The following is a 27,345-nucleotide window of genomic DNA, read 5'->3' as shown; positions in this document are numbered from 1 at the left end:
TCTGCACTCTAATCAACCAATGCAATAAAAGCAACCTTTTTTTTAAGGTTTCGAGCTGCTGGCTTCTAAGTTAGTTTCCTTCCCTTCTGAAAATCAGAGAAGAAACCATCAGACTTTTAGAAGCCAGAAGGCAAATAAAATGAGTGCTAACAAACTGTGCACCCGAGAAAGCCAGAACTGAAGCTGGCTCTGTGGAAAGCTGAGAACCCAATTGGTTCAAAGAATCCTCAAAGGGTTCATGACATGAGACCAGATACCTCTGGAACTGGGGGAGCGGAAGTGAATCAAAGCAGATTAGTTGAAGGCTGTTTGAGAAGGAGCTGGGTCCCTAGAAGATCTCCTGACTCTGTAGCCCCGGGAAACTGCCTATCTCCCACCAGTTTAGGTGGTTATTCTCTGAAAAGGACAAAACAGAGTATCTCGGGCCTAGTGGACATCAGACACCAAGCACAGCTGAGGACAGGGCTAACAATTCCAAAACAGAGGGATCAAGTGAACCTATGCCCACTGAACGATGAGCCTCCGGCCTTCTTCCCATGGAGTTCCCAGAATACAGGTAAACAAACCTTTACCCTCTGGAGAAGAGAGAGGAAGAAACTTCTCTGGGTAATCTGACTAGCCCTGCAAGGAAAAGACCTAAAGATACTGGCATTTGGTCCACCCAACAACCAGCCCAACCTGATCCCCCTACTGTGAAATGCACTCCATATTCTGCCCACAAGCACAAGCACAGAGCTTTCAATCTGATTTTTAGTCTCCTACTCTTAAGCATTATTAGGCAACAAAGGTCACCAGGAAAAAATTCTCTAACGTAAGTGTTAGAGACCAAAACAAACAAACAGAATAATGCAAATTGGAAGAAACAGATTATTCACAGAGAAGAAAACTTAAAAAACAATAAAAACCCACCATTATCATTAATATCCTCAGAGAAGTAAGAAAAGATACAGTACCCAAAAACCATAAACATGTTATTTTTTTTTTAATTGAGAGACCCAAGAGGAGAAAAACCCATAGAAGGATGGAAGAATTCTGCTTCCCTTAATGGTAGGTTAATTTAGATTAGACTAACCCTCCAGCCAATAACGGTGATAAACTCTGGACAAAATATAAAAAACAACTGTTTGAAAGTACTGGAAAGCAACCAAAATCAGGCAAAAACTGGAGGGGCTACGACCCTAGAAAAAAGTGAGACAAGGCAAGAGCCATTCTCACCTGGCTTTCCCCGTGAGCACTTGCGTGCACACGAGGAATACAGCGCAGGCAGAAAGCTGCGGTCTAACTGTGCTGAAAATCAGAGGGCAGCATGAGGCTGCCATTGCAGCTGGAAGTTGAGGGAGGAAATCCTGCAGAGTCAGAAGGGGGAGCTCCCAAATATTCATATAACCCCCCCTCAAATCATTTGCTGATTTCTGAACTGTGTAAGTACAAGGTGATATTCCCAGGAACCCGGTAGAAGACATCAGCTGGAAGTCTCAAAGGGCTGAGCAGCGACTTCAGCAGCTGTCTGATGCTGGGAAGACAGAGTTCAAGTTCTGTCAAGGTAGAGGAGTTTGGTAAACAACTTGTTCTTTCTACTGAAATCCCACAGGACTAAGGGCAAAATTAAAAGAGACGAGCCTCAATAAAGCTTTAAACAAAGCCTCCACAGAATCGAAGTGATCTGTCAATTTACCTGCTTGCTACCACAAAATTTAACACCCTGAAGAGGAAAATTACACAATCCGGAGTCTCTACAACTTACCGTCCACACTGACCAGTATTCATTTTTTAAAATTAAAAATATTAGACATGAGAAGAAAATGCAAACCATAACCAAAAGAAAAAGTAGAAGAAGATTTATGGATAATTCAAATGTTAGAATTAGCAGATATGAACTTAAAATATTTACTACAAATATGTTAAAGAATCTATACAAAAAGATGGATATAATGGATGACAAGATGGTGTATTTTAAGAAAAGTATAAAAGAACTAAATGGAAATCCTAAAACTGAAAACAACAAAATCCGAAATAAAAAATTTGTTGGATGGGATTAACAGCAGATTTGATACTGCAGAACAATCAGTGAACTTGAAGGTAGAACTCTAAAAATTACTCAAACTGACAGAGTATATGCTGTATGACTCCATTTATACAAAATTCTAGAAAATGTATTAATCAATGAATCTGTGATGACAAAACCACATTAGTATCTCATCACCAGGAAACAGAGACAAAAAAAGTGGTCACTTGGAGATCACTTGGAGTGATCACTTGGAGATGAGGTAGGGGAGGTGGGGAGGGGTGGGAGGGAGGATTATGGAGGGGTGCAAGAAAACTTTTGGGGGTGATGGATAAGTTTATTATCTTGATTGTGCTGATGGTTTGTTTCCTGGTGTATCATATGTCAAAATTTATCAAATTGTTATGTTTAAAATATAATAGTTTAATAGTTTACTGAATGGCAATGGTACCTTAATAAAGCTGCTAAAATGGTAAACAAAAAAAAAAGGCTTTATAGGTGTGATACACACACACACACACGTACATACATATATTAATATATAGTTTTTATCTACACCACAGTTCCTGGCTCATAACTCCCTTAGCCCTTGTTATAATGAACACTTTTAGACCTCAGAAAACAAAATCTCTTGCACTGAACTTCTTTTGCCCTCCTCTCACCTGCTCCTTTTTCTCCCCAAGGAAGGCCTTAGAAACTAAAAATATACTCTAAATATACTCTAATCTTCCCTCACCTTTCTGATGTTGGAGCTCTGACCTACCTTATCTGATCGTAGGCCATAAGACCCTCATTTCATAAGGGGTCCTGCCCCATACTCTGGAGGAAGAAACGCTGCACAGAGAGGCTAAGAAGAATCTGAACAGGCCTTGCTGGGTTTCCTCACTCAGTCTATCAGTATTAGATCATACCTTTTGTCCAATCATATTTCTGCATGGTTGTCAATCATGCCTATCCAATGATGTCGCCATAAAAGGCCCAAGAGGACAGGGTCTGGAGGGCTTCCAGACAGCTGAACACACAGAGGTTCCTGGAGGACAGTGCACCTAGGAAGCTCCGTGCCCCTTCTCGCTTCCCTAAGCATCACTTCATGTATCCTTTGTAATATCCTTTATTTTTTTCCATCTGTATCCTTTGCAATATGCTTTAAAATAAGCTGGTAAATGTAAGTAAGTGTTTCCCTGAGTTCTATGAGCTGCTCTAGCAAATTAATCAAACCCAAGGAGGGAGTTATGGGCTCCCTGATTTATAGCCATTCAGAAACACAGGTAAAACAACCTGGGTCTTGCAATTGGCATTGGAAATGGGGAGTAGTCTGTGGGACCGAGCCCTCAATCTGTGGGATCTGATGCTATGTCCAGGTAGCCAGTATCAGAATTGAATTGGAAAACACCCAGCTGGTGTCTGCTATAGAACCAATTGCTTGTTTAGGTGTGGGGGGAAAAAACCCCACACATTTGGTCACAGAAGTCTTCTGTGTTGATTGTTGTAGAGTGAGATAATGGGAAAAAAACTACTTTGAGTATGTTTTTTCTCCTCAGAACAGGGTTTTTTAAATCTGTGCTGGAACAACATATGCTGGCTTTAGAGATGCTGTAAGAATCATTCTACTTCAAGTTTAATAAAGCTAGAAAAAAGTTCATTTAAAAAAGCCTAAAAACATCGAGGAAAAAAAAGAAGACAGGCTGGGCGCAGTGGCTCACAACTGTAATCTCAGACCTTTGGGAGGCCAACGTGGGAGGATCACTTGAGGCCAGAGTTCAAGACCAACCTGGACAATACAGTGAGACCCTATCTCTCCAAAAAAATTTTAAAAATCAGCCAGGAGTGGCGGTGCATGCCTGGAGACCTAGCTACTCAGGAGGCTGAGACAGGAGAATCGCTTGAGCCCAGGAGTTTGAGCATGCAGTGAGCTGTGATCGTGCCACTGCACTCCAGCCTGGGCAACAGAGTAAGACCCTGCCTCAAAAAGAAAAAAAAAAAGAAAAGAAAACTGGTGTGCCATATGAATATCAGACAAAGTAGAGTTCAAGACAAGTATTAACATATTAACAGAGATAAATATGACCATATAGAAAGGTCAAAAAGACATAAAAATCCTAAATACATATAAACTCAGTAACAACATCTAAAAATACATGAAGCAAAAATTAACAAACTAAAAGGAGAAACAGACATGGTTGGAATATAAAGTTAGAAGGTATCCCAGGGAGTAGAGTAACACACAGAGTCAGAAAGCTGGAGAGAAGGAAGAAAACCAGAGGCCAGTCCAGGAGATCCAAACAATATCCTGCCCATTCTTCCTGCTGCATGTTGGTCCCAGACACCTTAATGTGGTCAGCCCCATTTTCCCAAGACTCACTCTCAGTGTTCTCCCTGACTGCCCCAGAGGGGCTCGCTCAGTGAAGGTGCAATCAGAACATCGTGAAAAGGGTCTTCTCAGATATCTTCTTTGGGAAAGTTCATCTGACGAAGTTACCTTCAAGTCTGCAGCTCACTTTTACATTAATCACTCTTCATATTCATTTATATATAAATAGCTGCTGATAAAAATAAATATTTTGTTGAGAGAGGAATATGCATAGATTATAACTCAGAGGTTTTCTGAGCTTAAAGAGTGCTCAGTCATTTGGAAGAGAAAACAGGTGAAAAAAATAACAATGAACAGGGCTGAAAAGCTCAAAATGAACTCAGTGGGGGTTTCCAAATCAAGTAGACCATGACAAATCCTCCCATTTCCATTGCCCTGGGAGGCCTGCAGATTCGGAAGGCTTCTCCTCACTTCCTCACTAGGAGCCACAGAGGTTGCTCAAGCGGATGCCTAAATCAATTGGTTTCTGGGGTTGGTCTAGTACTGTTCTGATATCCCAATGGCTTTCTCAGACAATCGTGCCTGTGCTTTTGGTGGATGTGTCAAACCTCTTCTAAGTCAAATCCTCTTCTCAGGGACATAATCCCCTCCCTTTCGATCTTCTTCCCTTTCCTTTCCCAAACATCTACCCTTACTCCCAAAAAACCCAAGAGCCAGTTCTCAAGTCAGAGGTTCTCTTTTCTTCGCGGAGGTCACCCTCTGTGTCACTGAGAACAGGGGAAGAGAGGGACAGGTTGGTTTTAAAAGGCTGGTTTCCTATAATGACACCTCAGGTACAGAGGGATACTTATTGAGGAGCTCAGCGCTGGCTCACACAGCTGAGAACCCTTGAGTAACTATATTACCATGGACTTATGTCATACTTCCAGGACCTCTGTATTGCTGGGAGAGTCTCAAGTCCTGGCCTCTTAGGGGGATCCCACACTACTGTTTCCCTCAGGGACAAGACAGAAGTACTCTCTGGGAGAAACTGTGATACTAGTAAACCCAGGACCCAGGAGTGGCCAACTTGGCATCCTTCCAGAATATTCCAACACACCAAGTAGTTAACTACTCATGCCTAATGAATGTGTGTCTGTCTTCCTTTATGATCCCTACCCCCATGGCTCCACAGGCTGAGAGAACATCCACTGCCCGCACACAATGCTTCAATAGTCCTGAAACCCTCTCAATATTAGTACATAAGATACTCTGCCTTATTGCTTCACATTGAATAAACCCTGGGGCCATAATCGTCCTTTATAAAATAATTTTTTAAAACTCCAAAGGTTTTCCAAATATACCAGATTATGATCTTACACCTTGACACAAGGAGACCAGAGATGACTCTAGGGACACTTGATGTTCTTCAATAAACAATGTTTTAAAAGATTAAAAAAAAAACTGTAGTCTTTTGAAATGGCATAAAACTTGCAACAGAAGGCAGCCTGGGCCTAAGCATGCTTAGAACTGCCAACAGCTGTCCCTGGCAGTCTATTTTTATTGGACTTTGTGAAGACAGCAGATGCATTCTCAGAGCTTGCTCAGTGGTACGATGGCTCTCGCCACCACCCATTTCCCGGGGTGTGATACCAACAGTTGGAATTGCTGAATCACTGATTTCAGAAACAAGTCATCAAATGGACAATCTGCACACCCCAGATCATAATATTGTACTTACAAAGGCATCCACATTAGATACCCTCTTCATGGGAGAGTTAGAAAAATGATACTACTCAACGCAGAAGATAAATAAGAAAAATAACTAGATCTACAGTGTACTCACATGCCCTGGGGGAAATAAGTCAGAAGAGAACAGATTAAAAAGGGCTTTATGGTATAATTCATCACTTCCCTGGCTCAGACGCCCTGACTATCCCACTGAAAACTCACCTCTCTTCCTAGCCTGTTGCTTTGCTTTCCCTGACACACTGAGTCCTGTTTCAGTACCCTTGGGACAAAAGCCATGTCATCTTGGAAAAAGGTTAAGAGCACGTCTGGCCGATGGTCTATATCACTTCACAAGCAGAAGTTTTTCTCAAGGTCCCCATTTGATAAAGACTGAGAGATAGCAAACAATCACCTTGTCCCTGTGCAGCGGAATGACAATTTTCTGACTGACCATACAACCTGCCGCCCCTCCCTCCCTGGAAGGTTTTCTGATTCAGCCTCCACTCTGAAAAAGATTCCACTGTCTCAAGATTATGATATTTCATCTCCTCTGCTGTAGGGTCACTAATTACAAGAACCTACAGGAAGCTACTTGAGCCCTCTCTATAAACCTAATTTCCTATCTTTAATGCTCCTCAAAATAACTTGATCAAGGGCAATCTCTCTTTATAAATACTGAGCCCCTCTAATGTACAAATATACATCGGAGCATTCCCATTTACCCTCAAACAAATCCATGAGTCATTTTTTGAGAATCATATTTTTAGGTAATAAATAAATATAAGGAGGGTACTGACATTTTATTCAAATACAATTCACATATGACTTAGGTTGTTATCATAGCAACTGTCCAAATAAAACTTTAATAGAAACTATTTTTTAAGGTGGAGATAGAATCTTAACTTAATGAATACCTACTATGACTCAGAGACTATGCTGGAAATAGCATATAATTTGATTTAAACACATTTAATCACCTTTAGGTGATTCTGTGAATTTTCTCTTCTTTCTTTTTTTCCCTTTCTCCCTAACACTAATATGTCTCCTATGCCCCAACTTCCAGAAAAAGGAGGGGGTATGATACCAGCAGATGAGCTTTGTACAGGTAGGAAATGGAAGTAAAGAGCTTTTATTAGAAAATGATGACTTATAGTTCATAGTCTGAGCAAAGAGAAATACCCACTATATTTCTCTATACATTTGCAAACATACAACCATCTCCTATACACAGAAAACATAAATGTCTCCCATGTACAGGTGTACCTCATTTTATTGTGCTTCATTTTATTGTGTTTCACAGATACTGTTTTTTTAATAAATTGAAGGCTTGTGGCAAGTCTGTGTCAAGCAAGTCTACTGGTGCCATCTTGCCAACAGCATGTGCTGACTTCGTGTCTCTGTGTCACATTTTGGTAATTCTTGTTATATTTCAAACTTTTTCATTATTATTACATCTGTCATGGTGATCTGTAATCAGTGATCTTTGATGTTACTATTGTAATTGTTTTGGGGCCACAGACCACACCCATATGAGATGGCAAACTTAATCGATAAATGTTATGTGTGTTCTGACTGCTCCACCCACCAGCTGTTCCCCTACCTCTCCCTCTCCCAGGGCCTCCCTATTCCCTGAGACACGACAATATTGAAGTTAGTCCAATTAATAACCTACAATGGTTTCCAAGTGTTCAAGTGAAAGGAAGAGTTGCACATCTCTCACTTTAAATCAAAAGCTAGAAATGATGAAGCTTAGTGAGGAATGCATGTCAAAAGCTGAGATGGGCTTAAAGCTGGGCCTTCTGTGCCAAACAGCCAAGTTGTCAATGCAAAGGAAAAGCTCTTGAAGGAAATTAAAAGTGCTACTCCAGTGAATACACAAATGATAAGAAAGTGAAACAGCCTTACGGCTGATAGGAAGAACATCTTCGGGGTCTGGATAGAAGATCAAACCAGCTACAACATTCCCTTAAGTCAAAGCCTAATCCAGAGCAAGGCCCTGACTCCCTTCAATTCTATGAAGGCTGAGAGAGGTGAAGAAGCTGCAGATGAAGTTTGAAGTTAGCAGAGGTTGGTTCATGAGGTTTGAGGAAAGAAGCTATCACCATAGCATAAAAGTGCAAGGTGAAGCAGCAAGGGCTGATATAGAAGCTATATAAAAGTTATCCAGAAGATCTAGCTAAGATCACTGATGAAGGTGGCTACATATAACAACAGATTTTCAGTGTAGACAAAACAGCTTTATCATGGAAGAAGAGGCCATCTAGAACTTTCATAGCTGGGAGGAAAAGTCAATGCCTGGCTTCAAATCTTCCGAGGACAGGCTGACTCCATTGTTAGAGGTTAACGCAGCTGGTAACTTTAAGCTGAAACCAATAGTCATTTAACCATCCTGAAAATCCTAGGCCCTTAAGAATTATGTTATATCTATTCTCCCTGTGCTTTATAAATGGAACAACAAAGCCTGGATGACAGTACATCTGTTTACAACATGGTTTACTGAGTATTTTAAGCCCACTGTTGAAACCTATTGCTCAGAATAAAAGATTCCTTTCAAAACATTACTGCTCATTGACAATGTACCTGGTCATCCAAGAGCTCTGATGGAGGTGTACAAGGAGATTAATGTTGTTTTCATGCCTGCTAACACAACATCCATTGTGCAGTCCATGGATTAAGGAGTAATTTTGACTTTCAAGTCTTATTATTAAGAAATACATTTTGTAGATGGGTGAGTGGCTCACCCCTGTAATCTCAGACCTTTGGAAGGCCAAGATGGGAAGACCACCTGAGATCAAGAGTTTGAGATCAGCCTGGGCAACATAGTGAAATCCCATCTCTAGAAAAAATTTAAAAATTAGCTGGGCATGGTGGCATGCACCTGTAGTCTCAGTTACTCAGGAGGCTGAAGTGGGAGGATCACTTGAGCCCAGGAGTTCTAGCTTGGGAGACAGAATGAGATCCTGTCTTCAAAAAGGACACGAAATACATTTCATAAGACTATAGCTGCCACAGAAAGTGATTTCTCTGATGGATACGGGAAAAGTAAATTGAAAATCTTCTGGAAAGGATTCACCATTCTAAATGTCATTAAGAACATTTGTAATTCATAGGAGGAGGTCAAAATATTAATATTAACAGAAGTTTGGAAGAAAATGATTCCAACTCTCACAGATGACTATGAGGGGTTGAAGACTGCAATGGAGGAAGTAACTAAAGATGTGGTGAAAATAGCTAGAGAACTAGAATTACAAGTAGAGTCTGAAGATCTGACTGAATTGCTGCAATCTCATGATAAAGCTTGAATGGATGAGGAGGTCCTTCTCATGGATCTGCAAAGAAAGTGGTTTCTTGAGATGGAATCTACTGGTAGATTGCTGATGCTGTGAATGATGTTAAATGACAACAAAGGATTTTAAGTATTACATCAACTTAGTTGATAAAGCAGCGACAGGGTTTCAGAGGAGTAACTCCAATTTTGAAAGAAGTTCTACTGTGGGTAAAATGCTATCAAACAGCATCGCCATGCTACAGAGAAAACTTTCATAAAAGAAAGAGTCCACTGATTCAGCAATCTTCATTGTTGTTTTATTTTAAGAAATTGCCACAGTCACCCCAACCTTCATCAACCATCACCCTGATCAGTCAGCAGCCATCAACATCGAGGCAAGAACCTACATCAGCAAAAAGATTACAACTCACTGAGGGCTCAGGTGATCATTAGCATTTTTTAGCAACAAAGAATTTTAAAGTCAGGGTAAGGTATGTACATTGTTTTTTTAGACATAATGCTACTGCACACTTACTAGACTATAGTATAGTGCAAACATAATTTTTGTCTGCACTGGGAAACCAAAAAAATTCATGTGACTCACATTATTGCGGTGGTCTGGAACCAAATCCACAATATCTCTGAGGTATACCTGTATATGCCGCACTCAACAAACAATCTGGGTCCTTATTCACCTGGTGGAAAGAAACACTAGATTTGGAAGGTTTGTTTTTTGTTTTTTGAGACAGAGTCTTGGTCTGTCACCTGGGCGAGAGTACCGTGGAGTCAGCCTAGCTCACAGCAACCTCAAACTCCTGGGCTCAAGCAATCCTCCTGCCTCAGCCTCCCAGAGCACTAGGATTACAGTCATGAGCCACCGCGTCCAGCCTAGATTTGGAGTTTAAATCCCATCTCTACTACTTCCTAGCTGTGACTGTGGGCAAATCCCTTAACCTCTCTAAGCTTTGATTTTTTTTGTTACTATTAATAAAATGCAGGTTATAACACTTACCTCATAAAGTGTTTGAGGATTAAGTGAAATAAAGTACATGAAATATTTTAATCATTATATCAGTTCTGTGAGGCAAATGTAATCTGTACTTTACAGATTTACAGAGGAGAAAACTGGTGCAAAGAAACCACTTGATTCACCCAAGTTCACACAAGTAATCAAAGAAATAAGCAATTAATCCCATCTGACTTCAAACACTCAGATGTCCTTTTTTTCCCCCATGGAACAGACAAATTCTATCTCCCCTGCTGCCCTCTCTCTGGGGCTCTCAGAAATGGAAAGGTTTTCCAATAATGGCTCTTCTATCTGTAGTGACCCAAGGGCCTTCCTTACTCACAGCAACTTGGAATTAACCAAGTAGGCCAAACATGGTAGGTACTTGATTTGCTGGCAATAAAAATGCCAGCAGTGGAAGAAATGGAGGAGACAGGATTTGGAAACCACTATAATGGCATATGGCACACTGCCAGACCAACAGCCTAAGGCAAAAGACTGAAGTGTAGGGAGACTGACAGGGCACTGCGTAGGTAATTTTGAACCTTCTTTCTTCCTATCATTGCTGACTCTTTGCACTCAGGCATCTTACGTATGCAGGTTTCATCTTTACCCTTGGAGTTTAAGGTCCATTAGTGTGGTCACAGTCTGTGTGTGACCATGGGGTTATCTAACAGAGCACACAGAGTGCTGACCCCCTGCCCCGAGTCCATACCAGAGCCTTTAAAGGGCCTTCCCTAGGGACAGGTAAAAGACAGTGACTTTCAGAGAGGCAATAAGAAGTTGTCTATCATAAAAAAAAAAAAAAAAAAAAAAGCAAGGCGAAATTCTTTCTGCTAGTAGAAATCCAGACACTCTTTCTCATCATCAAGAAGCTGCAATGCAAAGGTGGAGGGTGAGTGGAGGAGGCCAGCCACTGAAGGTGACAGGAAGCCCTAAGGCTGAAGACCTAAACATTTCAGTAGAACCAGGTTTTGCTTCCAGTTAAATTAGTTCTGCCCATCAATATCCTGTTTGGTGTGCTCATCTGTCTGACATGCTGTTAATTAAGTAGCAATGCTAATTGATTTTATTACTGGATCACACAGGGCAAGGCTTTCCCATGAGTTTGTTTCTATCTCAGTACGTGATGGTAATAACTACCCCACAAAAACTATTATCCAAACATTTTTTCCAGGACTTTGAGTTCACCTTGGAAACGCGGGTTAGTCAGGATCCTATATCCTGAGGAAGTAAGAAACAGGCCCACTATCCCAAGGAAAAGATCCACCAGCAATACAAGAATGTGGGCACCTTCTGTTTCTCAGCTCACACTCACCCATCCAAACTCTGCTCCCTGACACTGGGGCTGGGTGGGACTCTGCAATCCATTCCTCCTTCGCCGTCAGCCTCCCTGTCACGCCAGAAGAGGTCACTAGAGGGAGCCCGCGCGGCTGAGGAGGGAGGGGGCACCTGCTCCTTCCGGTTCCTGTCAGCGCCGCCCCAGCCAGGAGCGGTAGTTAGTCCCGGAAGCAGCCTTATCACACCTCCCCCGAGAGATGCCTCCGCGGGCGGCACAGGGCCTTCTCCGCAAGGCTGGGCTCCGGCTCCTGCAGGGCCCCCTGAGCTTCTAGGTTGTGATAACCCCAACTGCTTGCTTGTGCTCTCCCGACCCTAGGGGCGCTGGCTGTTTCCTGTGCCCTCCCACGTTCCCTCTTTACCTCTTCCGTCCTCCAGTATCTGTCATATTGACTTCCTACATTAAATTAGCTGTTAAAATAACTTGTGTAGTTTCTACTTCGCTGATGGAACTTAATACAGCATGTTTGAGAGCCACAACTTAATTTACCACAGTGGTTAAATGAACAGATTCTGAAATCAGTCACATCTGAGTGGGAATCCCAATCCATCCGTGCAGTACCTGGTAACTTTGGAAAATTTAATTCACCTCTCTGGGTCTCGTTTTTACCAATCATTTCCATTCATACAATTAACATATATTGAGCATCTACTGAGTGCCAGGTACTGTGCTAGGCAGAGACGTAGTGGTATGCAAAACAAATTCCCTGACCTCCCAGAACTTCCTGTCACGTGAATTAAATGAGGTAACACAGTAAGGGAGTTAGCACAGTGCCAGGCACATGTCATCAGTCTTTCTCTCCATACCATGACAGGAGAGCAAAGACAAATGGGTCTTGAAGAAAGAAGTCTTTCAGCAGCTAGGTTTCTTCAGAAAATGAGATGTGTGTCTTTCCCCAAAAAGGCTGAAGGTTTCCATATATATCACACCAAGGATTCATGTCCTTGTGTGCCCTGTCCATTCCTCTTGTTCAGAGCAGAGAAGCAATGATTTTGCAGCAGCATTCATCCAGAGGGAAATGGGAAAAACCAGCCCTAGAGAGAGAACTCTACAAGGTGGCATTTTAAAGAAATTCCAAGGAAACCGATATCTGTTGATATCGAGGAAAAAGCAACAGAAGCTATAATGCAGGGCCAAGAATGACCACACGGTGTGAGGGGAAGAAGATACCAGAAAGCTGCTATTCCAACATCAGTCACAATGACAGTCTTTTTACCATAAAGAAAAAATAGATATGTTATATATATGTATGCATATATGTGTGTTTGTGTATGTTTGTAGTGTGTGTGTGTGTGTGTGTGTATGCATGCACACATAAAATGAAACAGAACTTACTTTATGCTTTCTGTAGCAGGACTATATGCCTAGAAAGGTCAGGGAGAAGTGATAAGATGGAAAAGAAACATTCCAGGTTCCATTTAAGCCTGAATCCAAGCTGTGGGCAAGGAAAAGCTGGAAAGAAATCAATCTCCCACAATCCTTCCTTGGTCTTCTGCTGTCTAGACATCAGGCATATTACAGCAAGGATGGCCAATGTTCTCATTAGCAAGAAAGTGTTTCTGCAAGACTTCTGTGTAGCTAAATTCTTGAAAACCATAGCTATAACACATTGATACCTTTTAAATGCAAACTGTACTCACCCTCGATTTTTTCCTCATTTTTGACAGGATATGACCATCAAAAAAGTCATACTGAAGGAAAATGACCATGAGAAATTATTATTAGAAGGTCTACTTGGCATCCTTGCTCTAGGGCATCATTATAAATAATTTACTGTCACTCAAAGAATTTGAGAGTTCCATAAGGCATGACAAGCCTGGAGAGAGCTTTATTCATAAATAAATGCCAACACCGAAACAATAAAGACAGCTTTAAACTCCAGGACTAGTGAAATGAACAATACATACTGCCTAGATGATTTATTATGGTTGTGTTTATAGTCCAAATGGGAAGATAATTCAATCTCACCTGAAGAGGCATTATATGGCTGAGCCCAAGAGAAGTACTTTGGATAAGAGGTGATATTTCTGTTTTTCCATTTCAAACAAATTATTATTTCTGTATTTAGGACATCACCCAGGCAATTCCTTTATTGCCTTGTAGTACTCTTGAGCAATTAAAAAAATTTATAAGGTGGAAGAAGTAGGGGACAAATGCCAAATTCAGAATGATCCACAGAACGTTGAAGAGCCTCCAGAGAACACTGATGTCTCAGATATAAGGCAAAATAATCACTTCTGTTCAAGAAAACTTAAATGAACAGTAAGTGTGCATCACAGCAAGAACATTATTACCCATCAGAAGCAACCTGCTAAATACAGACCTCATCTCCGAACAGCCTCCTAATAGGAGATGTGAGCAAAAAGTATGTCCTGATGGGATGGAGAAATATCCCCCTGGCAAAATGTGGCAAGTGGCAGTGTTCCCCCTTATTCCCCTACCACACATTTAGATGAATCATGGAGTAGAACCTGTTTGTAATATACTCTTGGACGTGGCAGACACACGCAGCACAGTACAGCCTCCGGAATTCCTGGGCTTACATACCATCCAGACCATTGTGATGACTGTAGTTTCTTTTCCCCAGAATGCTCAGAGACGTGTGATTCGGGGTGGTCAGCATCCGCTTGGTAGTTGGCGTTTGCAGGCTTGGTGCAGATCGAATTACATTAGGTTTTTTTGCAGGATGGATCTCTGACGGGGAAGAAAGGTTTCTCAACTCAGAACATGACATTAAAAATCTCTGTGTGCACTTACATTGGCTAATAAGCACACATCTTATCTCTTAATGAGCTGCGAGTCAGTTCCTTATGAGCCAGCTACAGACTTGCATAATGAATCAGCTTCAAGTGCTGTTGTTGCCATGGCTGTGCTCATCAAGTAAGCTGGTTCTTCCCCTGCTGGTTGGAGCTCTGAGCCCCAGGTTGTGAATATAAGAGAAAAAAAAAGCCACTTCAGAAGGTCACTTACAACACAAGATTTACTAAGGGAATAAGGCATCTGACTCTTCAAGATGTTAGAAATCAAAAGGTTATCTGGGAGGTAGCCTCAGGGAAAAAACACCTCTGTGCTCTGTCAAACCAGCAGGATGTCTGGTGTGTGAGCTTTCTGAAAAACAGGATTCCTTCTCTGGCTCTGCAAATGGGGTATGGGACCAGGGTCAATTACTCCCAGCCTAGAACATTTTGATATAGATGAAATCTGAAACCAAAGTCCAAATACAATAGTCAAGAGGGAGAAGAAACACTTTTACCAAGGATATATCACAAAACTGCAATGTGTCTATAGCATATGTGTGTTTAAGTGAAGTATATTGTTGTCCGCCATGTAGTCCAGAACCACTTACACTTATTGTAGATGGACAGAAATTGCAAAATTGGAGGAACTGGATTTAAGAACCTCAGTCTATTACTAATACTAGGCAATCTTTTCTCCAAAGCTTAACCAGTTTAATGAGCATGCCAACTACATGCAAGCCACTCTTGACTACTCACCCCTCCACCCAAGCTGAGGGTGAGATATCAGCCTTATTTACTGAAATTTAAGAACAGCCACTGGGATTGTTAGAACTACTACCTCTTGTTCTGGTCAAAATCCTACACTTGTCAGAATTTACATATGGCTTAAATACTACTCCCAAAGTGTTATTTTTTTCTCCCAACGTGGCATTGAAGGTTTGTCAACCTTGTTTTTTGTTACAACCTCCGTACCCTATGCTCCATCCAGATCAGACAACCTGCATTCAGGTCTTTGGACTCACTGAAGCCTTTGTTCTTCTTGTTCTCTTTTCCTATTTTTCCATCTATTCAAATCCTACAAGTCCTTCAAGGCTAAGATTAACTATTACTTTCTTCAAGCAGTCTGCCCTAACATTCATCAGAAATAATTATTCCTTCCTCCAAGTGCCCAATGCATATTACCTGTAATTCTTTGACAGGATCTAATCCTTTGTTTTACTGTTCTTACTTGCATACTTTCCCCATTAGACTAAGATTTTTGAGGTGAAGATTCTTATTCACCTTGTTCCCCAAATCACTTAATACAGCATTTTGAACATATAGAAATACTCAGAAATAAGCTGTGTAGGGATGTGGTTCAACTAGTAAGGACAGCACAGTTTTGGGCTTATCTAGTGGGTATAGAGACCAATTTGCCCACAGAAGGAACACACAATTATCCATGGAAAGGCTGACTAATAGGCAATGTAATATTCTATTTTTTATGATCAGAAGCTTTCCCTTGCAAGGTAGGAAGGGAATTACAAGAGTCAGTCCCACAAAGAAATACAGACAGCTATCTTCAAGGACATTACTACCATGACCTAGGTCATGCCTACAAAAACCATGTAATATTTTCAGGGGATACCAAAGCAACTCTTTAGCCCCTGAGGAACAAAATGAGAAATAAGGTGGCAGAGTAACAACAAAGAGGGACCTCTGAGTTTCTCGCTCCTAGGCCCCTCTGATAAGGACCAGATAATATACCAAATTCAAGGCTACACTTTGATTTTTAAAAGATTGGATGTCTGAAGTCTGAACACTTCGATAATTATAAATCTTTCTGACAAAGCAACTCTGAGTACATATCTCACTTTACTGAGAAAATGAAAAAGAAATATTAGAAGCAGGAAAACAGCCATTCTTGCTTGTAGGTATATGAAGAACCATTATTTTGTAAGCTATTTATTTTAAAACTTTGTTTTAAAAAAAGCAGTTATGGGCCGGGCGCGGTGGCTCACACCTGTAATCCTAGCACTCTGGGAGGCCAAGGCGGGTGGATCGCTCAAGGTCAGGAGTTCGAGACTAGCCTGAGCGAGACCCCATCTCTACTAAAAATAGAAATAAAAATTATCTGGACAACTAAAAATATATATAGAAAAAATTAGCCTGGCATGGTGGCGCATGCCTGTAGTCCCAGCTACTCGGGAGGCTGAGGCAGTAGGATCGCTTGAGCCCAGGAGTTTGAGGTTGCTGTGAGCTTGGCTGACACCACGGCACTCACTCTAGCCCGGGCAATAGAGTGAGACTCTGTCTCAAAAAAAAAAAAAAAAAGCAGTTATGATTATTGCCTGGTAATTTTTTATGCTATTCTCTTCTTGGGAGGGGGCACAGAGTCTCCCTCTGTCTCCCGGGCTAGAGTACAGTGGTGTCATCACAGATCACTGCAACCTCAAACTCCTGGGCTCAAGCAATCCTTTCTCAGCTTCCCAAATACCTGGGACTACAGGCATGTGCCACCACGCCCACCTAATTTTTTGTATTTTTTGTAGAGACCGGGTCTCGCTCTTGCTCAGGCTGGTCTCAAACCCCTGAGCTCAAGTGATCCTCCCGCCTCTGCCTCCCAGAGTACTAGGATTACAGGCGTGAGCCACCACACCCGGCCTTATACTATTTTTAACTGTGAAAATTCAACACGTAAATGGAATCATTGCCTTTGGAGATTTCTGAGTTAGATGGCATGGTAAGAACCGGAAAGCAATACAAAGACCGTTTCAAAGTAACCTTAAGTATACCAAAACTATAAATATTTTTAACGTAGGTTAAAAATCAGTTTAATCTCATTTTTTTTAAAAAAGTAAATAACCCATTCTCTATTTAAAAGGATGGGTGAAATGTGTTAGAAATAGTGGAAAGATCTAAAGAATAATATTAAGACTATTCATCCAAAAGAATAATTGCTTTTTATTTTCCCCTTTTTACTTAATCTGTATTAATTTCCATGAATATACATTTTTATTCAATGATTTTTCTGGAAAAAGTAAACATATACTGTAACTGTGTTGGTAACAAAAGTTTCTAAAACAAAATAAACTGACTATATATTTGAAGGCATCCAATTTCAGGTATTTGAAAGGCTTGAATTTAGTTTAGATATGTCCATTTAGAATGGTCAAATATCTATGATATTCAGAAATTGTTCTTTGAGTTTTTTCTCTATTAGAAAATACCCACCTAAATACCCAATGATACATGCCAAAGGTTTCCTAGTGCTTTTGCTTTTCAGTGGACTTCCAGATAGCTCAGCATGTCTGTCTGCATCTGAGGAGAGAAAGAAACATGGAGACAACCAATGAGGCAGATTTCTCTACCTAGACTACACACTGCAGTAATAAAAGGTGTAAGTGGAAAACAGCGCGAAATAGCCACCAGATTCCCACACAATTTCCTTTGGGGTTTGAGAAAACTGCTTCTATTTCTGGTTCCCAAATGCTGAATGAGAGATTTACATGGAGAACACTCACTTTAAAGCCCATGTGGGTATAGCTAACACGTGCCCTACACATTCACGCTTTCAGTGTGCGCCCACTTGAAAACTGAAATTAACATGCTTCCTTTCTAGCCATGGCATTTCTATATTATGGTAGAAAAATGCCCATAAAGTACAAGGTGGAATCAGTCCTAATGTAACATTAATCTGACATTGAAGAAAAACGGCAGCTAATAAAGGCTACATACTTGGCCATCCCTGCTCTAGATAGAGGAGGTACCCACTGAGAAGTCTTCACCTATCTTGGTGAAACTCAGTTCTGTTAGATGAGAGTTTCACAAGGGTAGTAGTGGGCCATTTGGTTTTATCACTGGTCTTCCATCCCTGATATCCTACTAGGATGTCATTAGCACCGAGATTAAAAGGTTACCTGTGTGCAGAGTATTTCATCCATCAGTCAGAATAGTAACATACTGTGAGAATGAATATTAGCTCAGAAAAGTTTTCATCACACTCATACTCTATCATGACATTTCGGGTAGAGGAAAATAAAGCATACAATACAAACACTGTGTGTGGTATAATTAGCTGTCATTAGGATGGAAGAGTAGGTGGGTAATGTGGCTGTTTCTCATACCAAAGAGTTAAGTTATAAAAACGAGAGTCTGATGGGACAAAACAAATTATATATTGAAACCGTTTTTAAAAATTCACAGATATTGTCATAAAGCTTAACAGAGTAGCTTTAGATGGTATGATTCCAGTATGTTCATGCCTTTAAATATTTAACAGAAACGTCCTACAGATTTTCTGTTCTACTAGAGAATTTTTCCTTTTGTAAACCGAGACCACATTCCTAGCTATACACACAAGAAATTTTCTTTGACATCCACAGGAATTCTTTGCACTTTTAGTGTTAAAATGTACAAGTCACTCTGGAGCCTCAAATAATTTAAAATAAAAATTGACTTTTTCATGAGCTCTAGCCATCTCTTTCAGCAAGAAAACTTTTTTAAAAACATTAAAATAGACAAAACACTCAAAGCCTCAAACATCAGAGATCTGAATATTCAATAATAAGCACTGGCTAATTATGATGTAGCCACTGGTAACTATAAATGATCCAACTTCTCCTCTTCCTATACTTTTGATTCCTATGGGAAAAATAAAGTACTAAGCCATGAGCTTTTCACCTGTATTTGAATAATAATAAAGATACAGGCAGAAAGGTAGTAAGTATATTTCGGAGGAGTAATCTAAATAAACATCAGGAAGTTACCCAAACCAAACTCTGCAAGGATCAAACACATGTCAAATCATGAGAGTTAATACTACATAATTTCTTGCTAATATTACTAATTCACCTGAAATTCAAATTATATTTGGGATAAAGAGAAGATTTTCTTTTTTCTCTATTAATAAAAGAAAGCTTGAATGAATCATCTTGGTTATTTCTTCAATGTCTTGGACAAAAGCAATCACTGTATTACTAGTAATAGGATTAACTTTGCTCTTCATTCCAGACTGTATGTAAGGTCCAAAGGAGAACTGCCGATATGGCTGCAATCGATAGACATCAATGCATATTACCATGACCTTGGCAACAATCAACTCATTCATCAAAGGGGTCATCAGCACAATAGCCAAAGATATTTCATTTTAAACTATATTAATTTGTTTCCAATTTCTCATTAAACTAGTAGGATTAATTATGTGATGCTCCAACTGACAGTTTACATCACAGAGCACCTCTGAGAGGGAGATCAAAGCTCTTTAGAAGGATCCATATTTCACTCATCCTTATTACATTCTGAAGAAAGTAGCTGGTGGCAAGAATGATCAGTCTCAACTATAAAGAAATAAAAGGAAAGGTGCTAAGGCTACCTGGTCACTGTTTAATGTAAGAAAAGTTGCAGCTATTTAGTTTGCCCTGAGGGAATGATCATAACCGGGATTATCTAGCCCACACTTGAGTTGGCCAGAAGGAATCCAAGTCGGCACTCAAGGCCAAACCAAACAGGCCAAACCAAACGGTGGTGCCAGCTGTCAGTCAGTCCTTGCTTCCAAATTACTTATCTAACTATACTTAAACAGAGAGGTATGTATTTGAAATGCACAGATAAAGAAAGGAACCCGAGAAATACCCAAAGAACCTAGAAGGAATCAAAATCTGCCCAAAGGGAGAACCTCACTCGAGTGGCGAGACTGGGCACCAGGCACATTTCTTTAGCTTCCTAGAGAATAACCTATATCTCCTTGAGGTAAACCTGGAAAAACGCTGTTATTAATACTTTATTGCAACTCATGGTTATTTTCCTGCAGTGTTTTGGAAGTGAAGTAGAAACACTGCAAAATACACACACTGAATTTATATTCACAAAAACATTTTACATGGGCTGTTAAGATCCCTGTCAAAATAAAACCATCAGTAGAATTCCTTTATAGAACTGTAAAGGTATTTCTAAACAAGACACAAAACCTAGGTGCCATAAAAATTTTTTAGATAAGTTCAGCTATGTATTTTTTTAAATCTGCTTGGCAAATATGTAATAAACAAAGTTAAAGACAGAAAGGGGGAAATATTTGCATCACATATCACAGTTCAAGAGCTAACTTTGTTAAAATATAAAAAGTTCCCACAAATCAATAAGACTTCTAACAAAATAGGTCAGGGGCAAAAACAGTTGACAGAAAAGTAAATAAAAATGGCTTTCAAATATATGCATTTAAAATGAGAAATGCAAGCTAATAAAACTTTAAGGTCACTTGTCAATCAGTCAAGAGTTTCAAAGATGGGTAATACTGTTGGCAAGGTTCTAGAGAAATAGCATTCTCTAGATATTGTGGGTGGGAGAGTAATCTGGAGTTTTTCTGAGGGCAACTGAGTAATGACTATCAAAATTCAAACTGCATGCTCCTTGACGCAGACTTTTAGAGATCTATCTTGTAAGACACATTCCTTACAATGTTATATGGATATCTGTTGCAACATTATTTGTAATAGAAAATGATTGGAAACTTAAAAACTTTTAATAGGAAACTGGTTAAATTACGGTACAAAAATAGATTATGAAGTAGCTGACAAAAAAAATGAGGTAGCTCTCAATGTACTGGCATGATAAGTAACAAAAAGATGCAGAACAGTATAGACACCAGTCTGTATAGACAGTATGTTAACATTTGTATAAAAACAAAGAATATACCTACTTAGAGTCTTCTAGATGCATAGAATACCTTTGGATACTTAAGACAATGGTGATAATGGTTACCTCTGAAGAGGGTAAATCAGGAATGGGAAAGGTGGTGAACTTTGTAACTGCTTTTGTGCCTACAGAAAAATTTAAAGTATCCATTCAAAAACAAATTTTTATTAAAATAAACTCTCTACCAAAAATACCAAAAGAAGCAAACACAAACTGTTCTCTCCTAATGTTTAGAGCTTAAAATTTCAGAAAAGCTTATGCTATTACTAATAGTAACTTTTCTAAGAAATCTCTGGAAACTTTCATGAAATATAAAACAAATTTCTCATGGATACTTCCAAAGTCAAATTAACATACAGAAAAATAGCTCCAGGTGCCTCCCAAATAACTTCACACTGGCAAATACTGCTGCCATTCAAGTCTGGTGTGTCATCAACTCAAACCACTCAACTATGCAAGCTGCCAAGATGGAAGGCAAATCATTTGGATCTACTTTTCTACGCACTTTAGTTTCATCTATGTGCTCACTTCAGCAGCACATATACTAAAATAGTTTCATCTATGGAATGCTGCTAATACATCTACTTCTATTTAACCTATGAGGATCCTGAATCTCAAATTGTGATAATCTTGTGCTCATCAGGTATTTGGATGATTTTGTAGATTTTTGAGGAAGTCACCTGGGTGACTAGGAAATAATGTCTGCTGGCAATAACAAAGGAGGAACACCGTATCCCATCATAGTGTTCTTAGGGCACCAAGGAGAAGATCCAGGACATCTAAACTTGATGTTGTCTTGCAGCTTTGCTGCTGGGCCACAAATCTTGTAAAGAACACAGTACTTTTCTTTATGCAACGTTCTACGTTTTGGTCTACCAATCTGTTTTTGTTTTTTTTTAACCAATCCATTTTTAAGCACTATCTACATGGTAGAACTGGCTCAGGCATTTAACTAATGTTAGTAACTTTTGGCATGGACTTACATATTCACATATAAAGGTTTATTATTAAAATATTTGGGTATTTGGGGAAACTAGTTTTAAGAAATCATTTTTTCCTACATATATCTTACATGTACATATTCTTAAACACATGTGGGTCATACTGTATGTTTCAGTTTTTAAATAATTTTTTAAAATAGGAAATGTATTCCCATGGTTCAAATTGAAAAGTTTTAAAAGGATGAACAGTGGTAAATCTCCTTTCCACCCTCAGCCTCCCAGTTTCCCTTCCCAGAGATATTATTATTTCTTACATATTCTTTGAGATATTGTATGCATATGCAAAGATTCCCCCTTTTGCCATACTTATATGCCTCGACACAGGTTTCTCAATGAGAATAAGGGTCAGAGTCAAACTGTAACTAAAACCAATTTCCTCTACACGGGGATTACCTTGTAAGTCAAGAACTCAGAATTATGCTCTCCCCATCAACTTGAGAGTTTATCTCCTTAGCTCTCCACTTCTTCACTCTGACACAGTCTGTCATCCCATAAACTTAGACTATGTCACTCCTTAGCTCTCCACTTCTTCACTCTGACACAGTCTGTCATCCCATAAACTTAGACTATGTCAGTGGTTGGGATGGTGCTGCTGAGGTCAGAAGCCACAGAAGGGGTCAACTTCTACAGTGCTTCTAAGTCTCAACTCACAGGGAAAAATGTTTCCTTTCCCATCATAATGATGTATTATTCTAAAATGCACTAATTAGAACACTTGATCTATCAATATTTTTAGCATTACAAACTTCTGACCTGAAAGTACATTCACACTGCATCACAGTGATTCTTAACGTTTTGGGGGGTGGGGGTAGGGGTTAACACTGCTATTGAGAAACCAAGGAAAGCTTACTGAAAATAGACCTATACGTTCCCAGGGGACCACAGACATGGCTGCCCATAGACACCAGGTTATTAACACTTAATCCCTCTAACAAGCCAAGATCAAGGGATCTGCAGAAGAGGTTGTAACAAGGTACATATAAAAAGGGAGATGATGCAAGAATCAATTAGATGCTAGTTAAGAATTCATTAGTTGCTTGTCTGAAAAAAATAACTTGAGTAGATGGCTGCTGAAACACTGTCGTTTTAAAACTCAAAGTAAAATTATCTTAAGAACCTGATTCTATATGTAAAATTCAATGATTGATGAAGGTAAATACAAAATAAAACAAAATAATATATGCTCTGATCTTACAAGTGACTGCTTCTATCATTATTATAATCTATATGCTTATAAATAGGTAATTTTATCTTGATCCTTTTAGCAGTTATGGACCTTCAATTGAGGGGAGAAAAATTAGAATGAGGTGACAGAAAAATCCACTTCACTGAATAATCAAAACAAAAAGATGATGTGCTAATTAACTGAAAATTAACAGGAAACATAAACTTCCTCAGAAGCCAATTAGGTTGGTGATGGTTTCTTTTCCACTCACAGGAATGGATGCAAAGATGACAGTGGATCTCGGCCAATTTTAATGGAAGAATTTCATTCACTTTCCTTCTCAACTGTTTTATCATTCTTTTTACTTAAGAAATTATATATAGGTGTATGTGTTTTAAATCAGCTGGATAGTCTGGAAGAATTTATTTACCTTCCAGTTCCTTAAAATGAGTAAGAAAGTGATAGCATAAGTCCATGAATTCAGAAATGCTAGTACAAAACTTATATATAAGCCTAAATTCTCAAATATACATGAATCTAATGTAGCTAATTTCCCTTCTCCGATGGAACTCTAATACCACTACCAATTCCCATTCCCTTTACAAGGCACTTTTCTTCCTATTATTGAGCTTTTACCTAGAAGTTTTAAAGTCTTCCAACTGTTCTGCTAAAAATTATCATTAAGAACAAAAAATGTTTTTTCAGTCATCACTCCTTCATAGACACCCTCTTTAAATCATAGTGGAACATCTCATAAGAGATTTCTTATCTCACAGATAAAGAAAAAGCATACAAATGTCTTTAAGATTTCCAATCTGCTAAGCCACACAGTAAGTTTTCTCACTGCTTAGGGAAAAAAAATTGCACTGCTCTAACATGCTAGGCAGGAATGTGACTCTAGAGCTAACAAACAAATCATGGACACTTTTTCAGAAACATCGTAGTAACAGAACAATCCACAATTCATTGCTACATATGACCTTCGTTCTGACAAAAAATAATTTGTATGACACATAAGACTGAATGTGTTGAAAATAAGAGTAATAAGTCATGTAAATGTTATGTGGTAATATATGAGACATGATTATGAAATGGAAACCAAACTGGACAAATACACTGTTCAACCATAAATTTAGATGCTAGCTTTCAAAAAAACCAAAATGTGTACTTTCAAAAATTCACCCAAAGATGACTTTAAAATTTATTTAAAATTTGCTAAGCCTTCTATTAAATACAGCATTTGTTATGAGGCACTGTGAATTTCCATAATGTTGTATGGCAACTGTAAAAGGTTTATGGGAAAATGAGAGGTTTATAAAGACATACAATTTCTAATTAGTGTAAACTGGCAAATTTATTTAAACCTAATGAATGCAAATAAGACTGGACTGTGCTGTCTCAATTACAGAGTTTCATCATAATAACACCATCGTTAGGAGTTATATTATGGCACTCCCTAACAGGTAAAAGTGCTTCAGTAAGGGCTCTTTAGGCAATTCCATCACAAAACCCCACTGGATAGGCTCACTTCCCACCAATCTTTTGCTAAGCACTATTCTCTGATAAAGATTACAGAAGTCTCAGTGTTTTTTTTTTTTTTTTCAGGTTGGCATGATACAAATGGCAGCAGACAAAAACAATGTTAAAAAAAATAAACCAAATAAAAGGCTGTACACAGAACTTATGTTTATTGCAAACAAACAAAAAAAGAAAGAGAGAGAGAGAGGAAAAGAGTGAAAATGGTCAGAACCACAACATATACGGTTAAGAATTTAAAAGCATCTTACATTCTGCCCTAATGGCAGCATAATTAATAGCAACAAACGGCCGTCTTGCTGCCTGCCGCAGCCGGAGGGTATTTTTGCAGACCTGACGAGCAAATTTTGTGAAATATGTAGTATGAAGGAAGAAAGCTTGGCGGGTCTTCACTGCAGACTTTGGACTCCCGGTGTTTCGGACTGGCATCCCCTGCATGGCCTGGCGGGAGACATGACTTCTAACACGGGGGTCCTGCAAAATCAGAAACAACCAAAACTTAAAGAATAAAACTTGCCAAATATATTACTATTTGCATTGTGCTCAAAGAAAAATATAATTTTAAATCTTCCACTGAAGCATTTATAACTTAGTACCCTATCCCTGAAAGAGAGAATTACAAAGTGTGAACTTTGGGGGAAGGAGGTGAGGAGTAGAGAAGGAAACTGAAAGTAGACCTACCATCTAGCAATCCCACTCTTGGCTATCTACCCAAAGGAAAAGAAGACTTTTTATCAGAAAGACACCTGCAATCAAATGTTTACTGCAGCACAATTCACAATTGCAAAAGATGTGGAATCGACCAAAGTGCCCATCAATTCACAAGTGGATTAATAAAATGTGGTATATGTATAACATGGAGTACTATTCAGCCATAACTTTAACCTTTAATACCTTTTCTAACAATCTGGATGGAACTGGAGACCACTCTCCTAAGTGGAATATCTCAAGAATGGAGAAACAAACACCACATGTATTCGCCATTAAACTGGAACTAACCCATGAGCGTACATGTGCATAGAGGGAAGTAAAATTCAGTGGAAATCAACTAGGGGGGAGGAGGGAGGAGAAGAGGGACAAAACCCTACCTAATGGGTACAAGGAACACTATTTGGGTGATAGGCACACCCATAGCTGGAACTCAAGCATTACAAAAGTGATTCATGTAACCTAAAATATTTGTACCCCCTTAATATTCTGAAATTAAAAAGAGAGAGAGAAGAGAGAGAGAGAGAGAGAGAGAGAGAGAGAGAGAGAGATAAAGAAGGTATCTGGAGGCCAGAGGGTATAATATTCTACTTTTGTATAAGAATCCAAAATCACAGTCATAGTAGTTAAAAAACTGTGAAGGGGGTTAATTTGTTTTTGGTTTTGTTGTTGTTTGTTTTTTTAATATTTAGAAGTCCGGAGATCCAGCACTGAAAAATAGTCGCCTTCTGGTAGACACAGATGCTTGACATCTTCAATCTATGAGGAGTTCACCAAAATCATATTTAACTGCTGTTCACTTCAAGATTGGGTCCATAATTTCTTGTCCCTCCACAATAGCCAGGGGGAGAAAAAACACTCACTTTTTGTTTATTACTTTACACATAATAAGACACATTTTCAATAGTATGTAAAGGTTACAAATTGTTTTCAAAAGCAATTAAAACAAACATTTAATTTGTAAGCTCTCTACTTCTGCGAAACCTCCCATATCATTGTTCTTTTGTCTGAGTGATCTCACAAAACCAGTATTCTTGAATACCTAAAAAACTTTGATTTCTCCCTGCTCCTTTCTCCACACCAGCCCTGAATACTGTGTTACTATGTTTAGCTATAAAGACAGCTTTGTTCATTTTTAAATTATCCTTTACTGTATTTCTGTTTCCAAGGAATAATCCAGCCATTGAAAAACATGACATTTCTCAACACTAAAAAGACTACTGCTCATGTACCTCTGTAGTAGGGCTAGGAGATAACTTCTCTTCTTCTGACTGGGTGGGCATTTTCAGGCCTCCATATTTTTTCCAATAAAGCCAACAAATTGCACATAATCTACACTGCATATTAGGTGGGCCCCAAGAATACCACTGGTGCGACTGTGTAGCTAAAGATGGAAGAAAAAATAAGAAAAAACAAAGAATTCTATGTAATTTGTAACATCAATATAATCAAATATTTAAAATATATTCCAAAGCCATCTTTAGTTCACAATGTTATTTTTCTCTCCCCAGCTTATAAGCCAAACATGATAGTGTATATATATATGTATATATATATATACATATGCATTTTTCAACACTCAGAATTCACTAAACCATTTATTTCTATTATATATTGAATACCTGTGGCATCTACCTGTTAAGAGAAGCTATTAGGTGAAGCATCCCATATTATGTATTGTGCTGCTGCAAAGTTTTTTGTTAATTAAAATTACTCTTTATTATAATATATATATTTCTTGAAATAAGTTCTTAGAAGGATATTATTACTATTATTAGTGTTTAAAATCTAAATCCAGGTTTCCAAACCTATGGTTCAAAATGTCCCCCTCTCCCCAGGGTTTATTTAAGGTGTTCAGAGGGGCCCCACTGATAGAGTCAAGAATC

General features: G+C 39.1%; 1 protein-coding gene across 5 annotated transcripts in view; it reads right to left on the bottom strand.

Moving 5' to 3' along the window:
* Window positions 1-27,345, bottom strand: part of MTA3 (metastasis associated 1 family member 3) — a 224,326-nt gene that overhangs the window by 23,755 nt on the left and 173,226 nt on the right. For 4 of the 5 annotated variants that reach the window (XM_045549481.1, XM_045549482.1, XM_045549484.1 and 1 more), the window contains 2 exons: window positions 26,692-26,843; window positions 24,885-25,225 (listed from right to left, as the gene is read on the bottom strand). In XM_045549481.1, the coding sequence (XP_045405437.1) occupies window positions 24,980-25,225; window positions 26,692-26,843 (398 nt within the window). In that variant the 3' untranslated portion in view covers window positions 24,885-24,979. Of the gene's footprint in view, window positions 1-14,186; window positions 14,334-17,590; window positions 17,678-24,884; window positions 25,226-26,691; window positions 26,844-27,345 lie in introns of those variants that run through there. The other variant, XM_045549485.1, reaches the window with a different exon arrangement.

This window comes from Lemur catta, chromosome 4 (genome assembly GCF_020740605.2).
Source record: "Lemur catta isolate mLemCat1 chromosome 4, mLemCat1.pri, whole genome shotgun sequence".
Classification (NCBI taxonomy): domain Eukaryota; kingdom Metazoa; phylum Chordata; class Mammalia; order Primates; family Lemuridae; genus Lemur; species Lemur catta.
The sequence above is the reverse complement of the archived record's forward strand: the minus strand, read 5'-3'. Positions and strand labels throughout refer to the sequence as shown.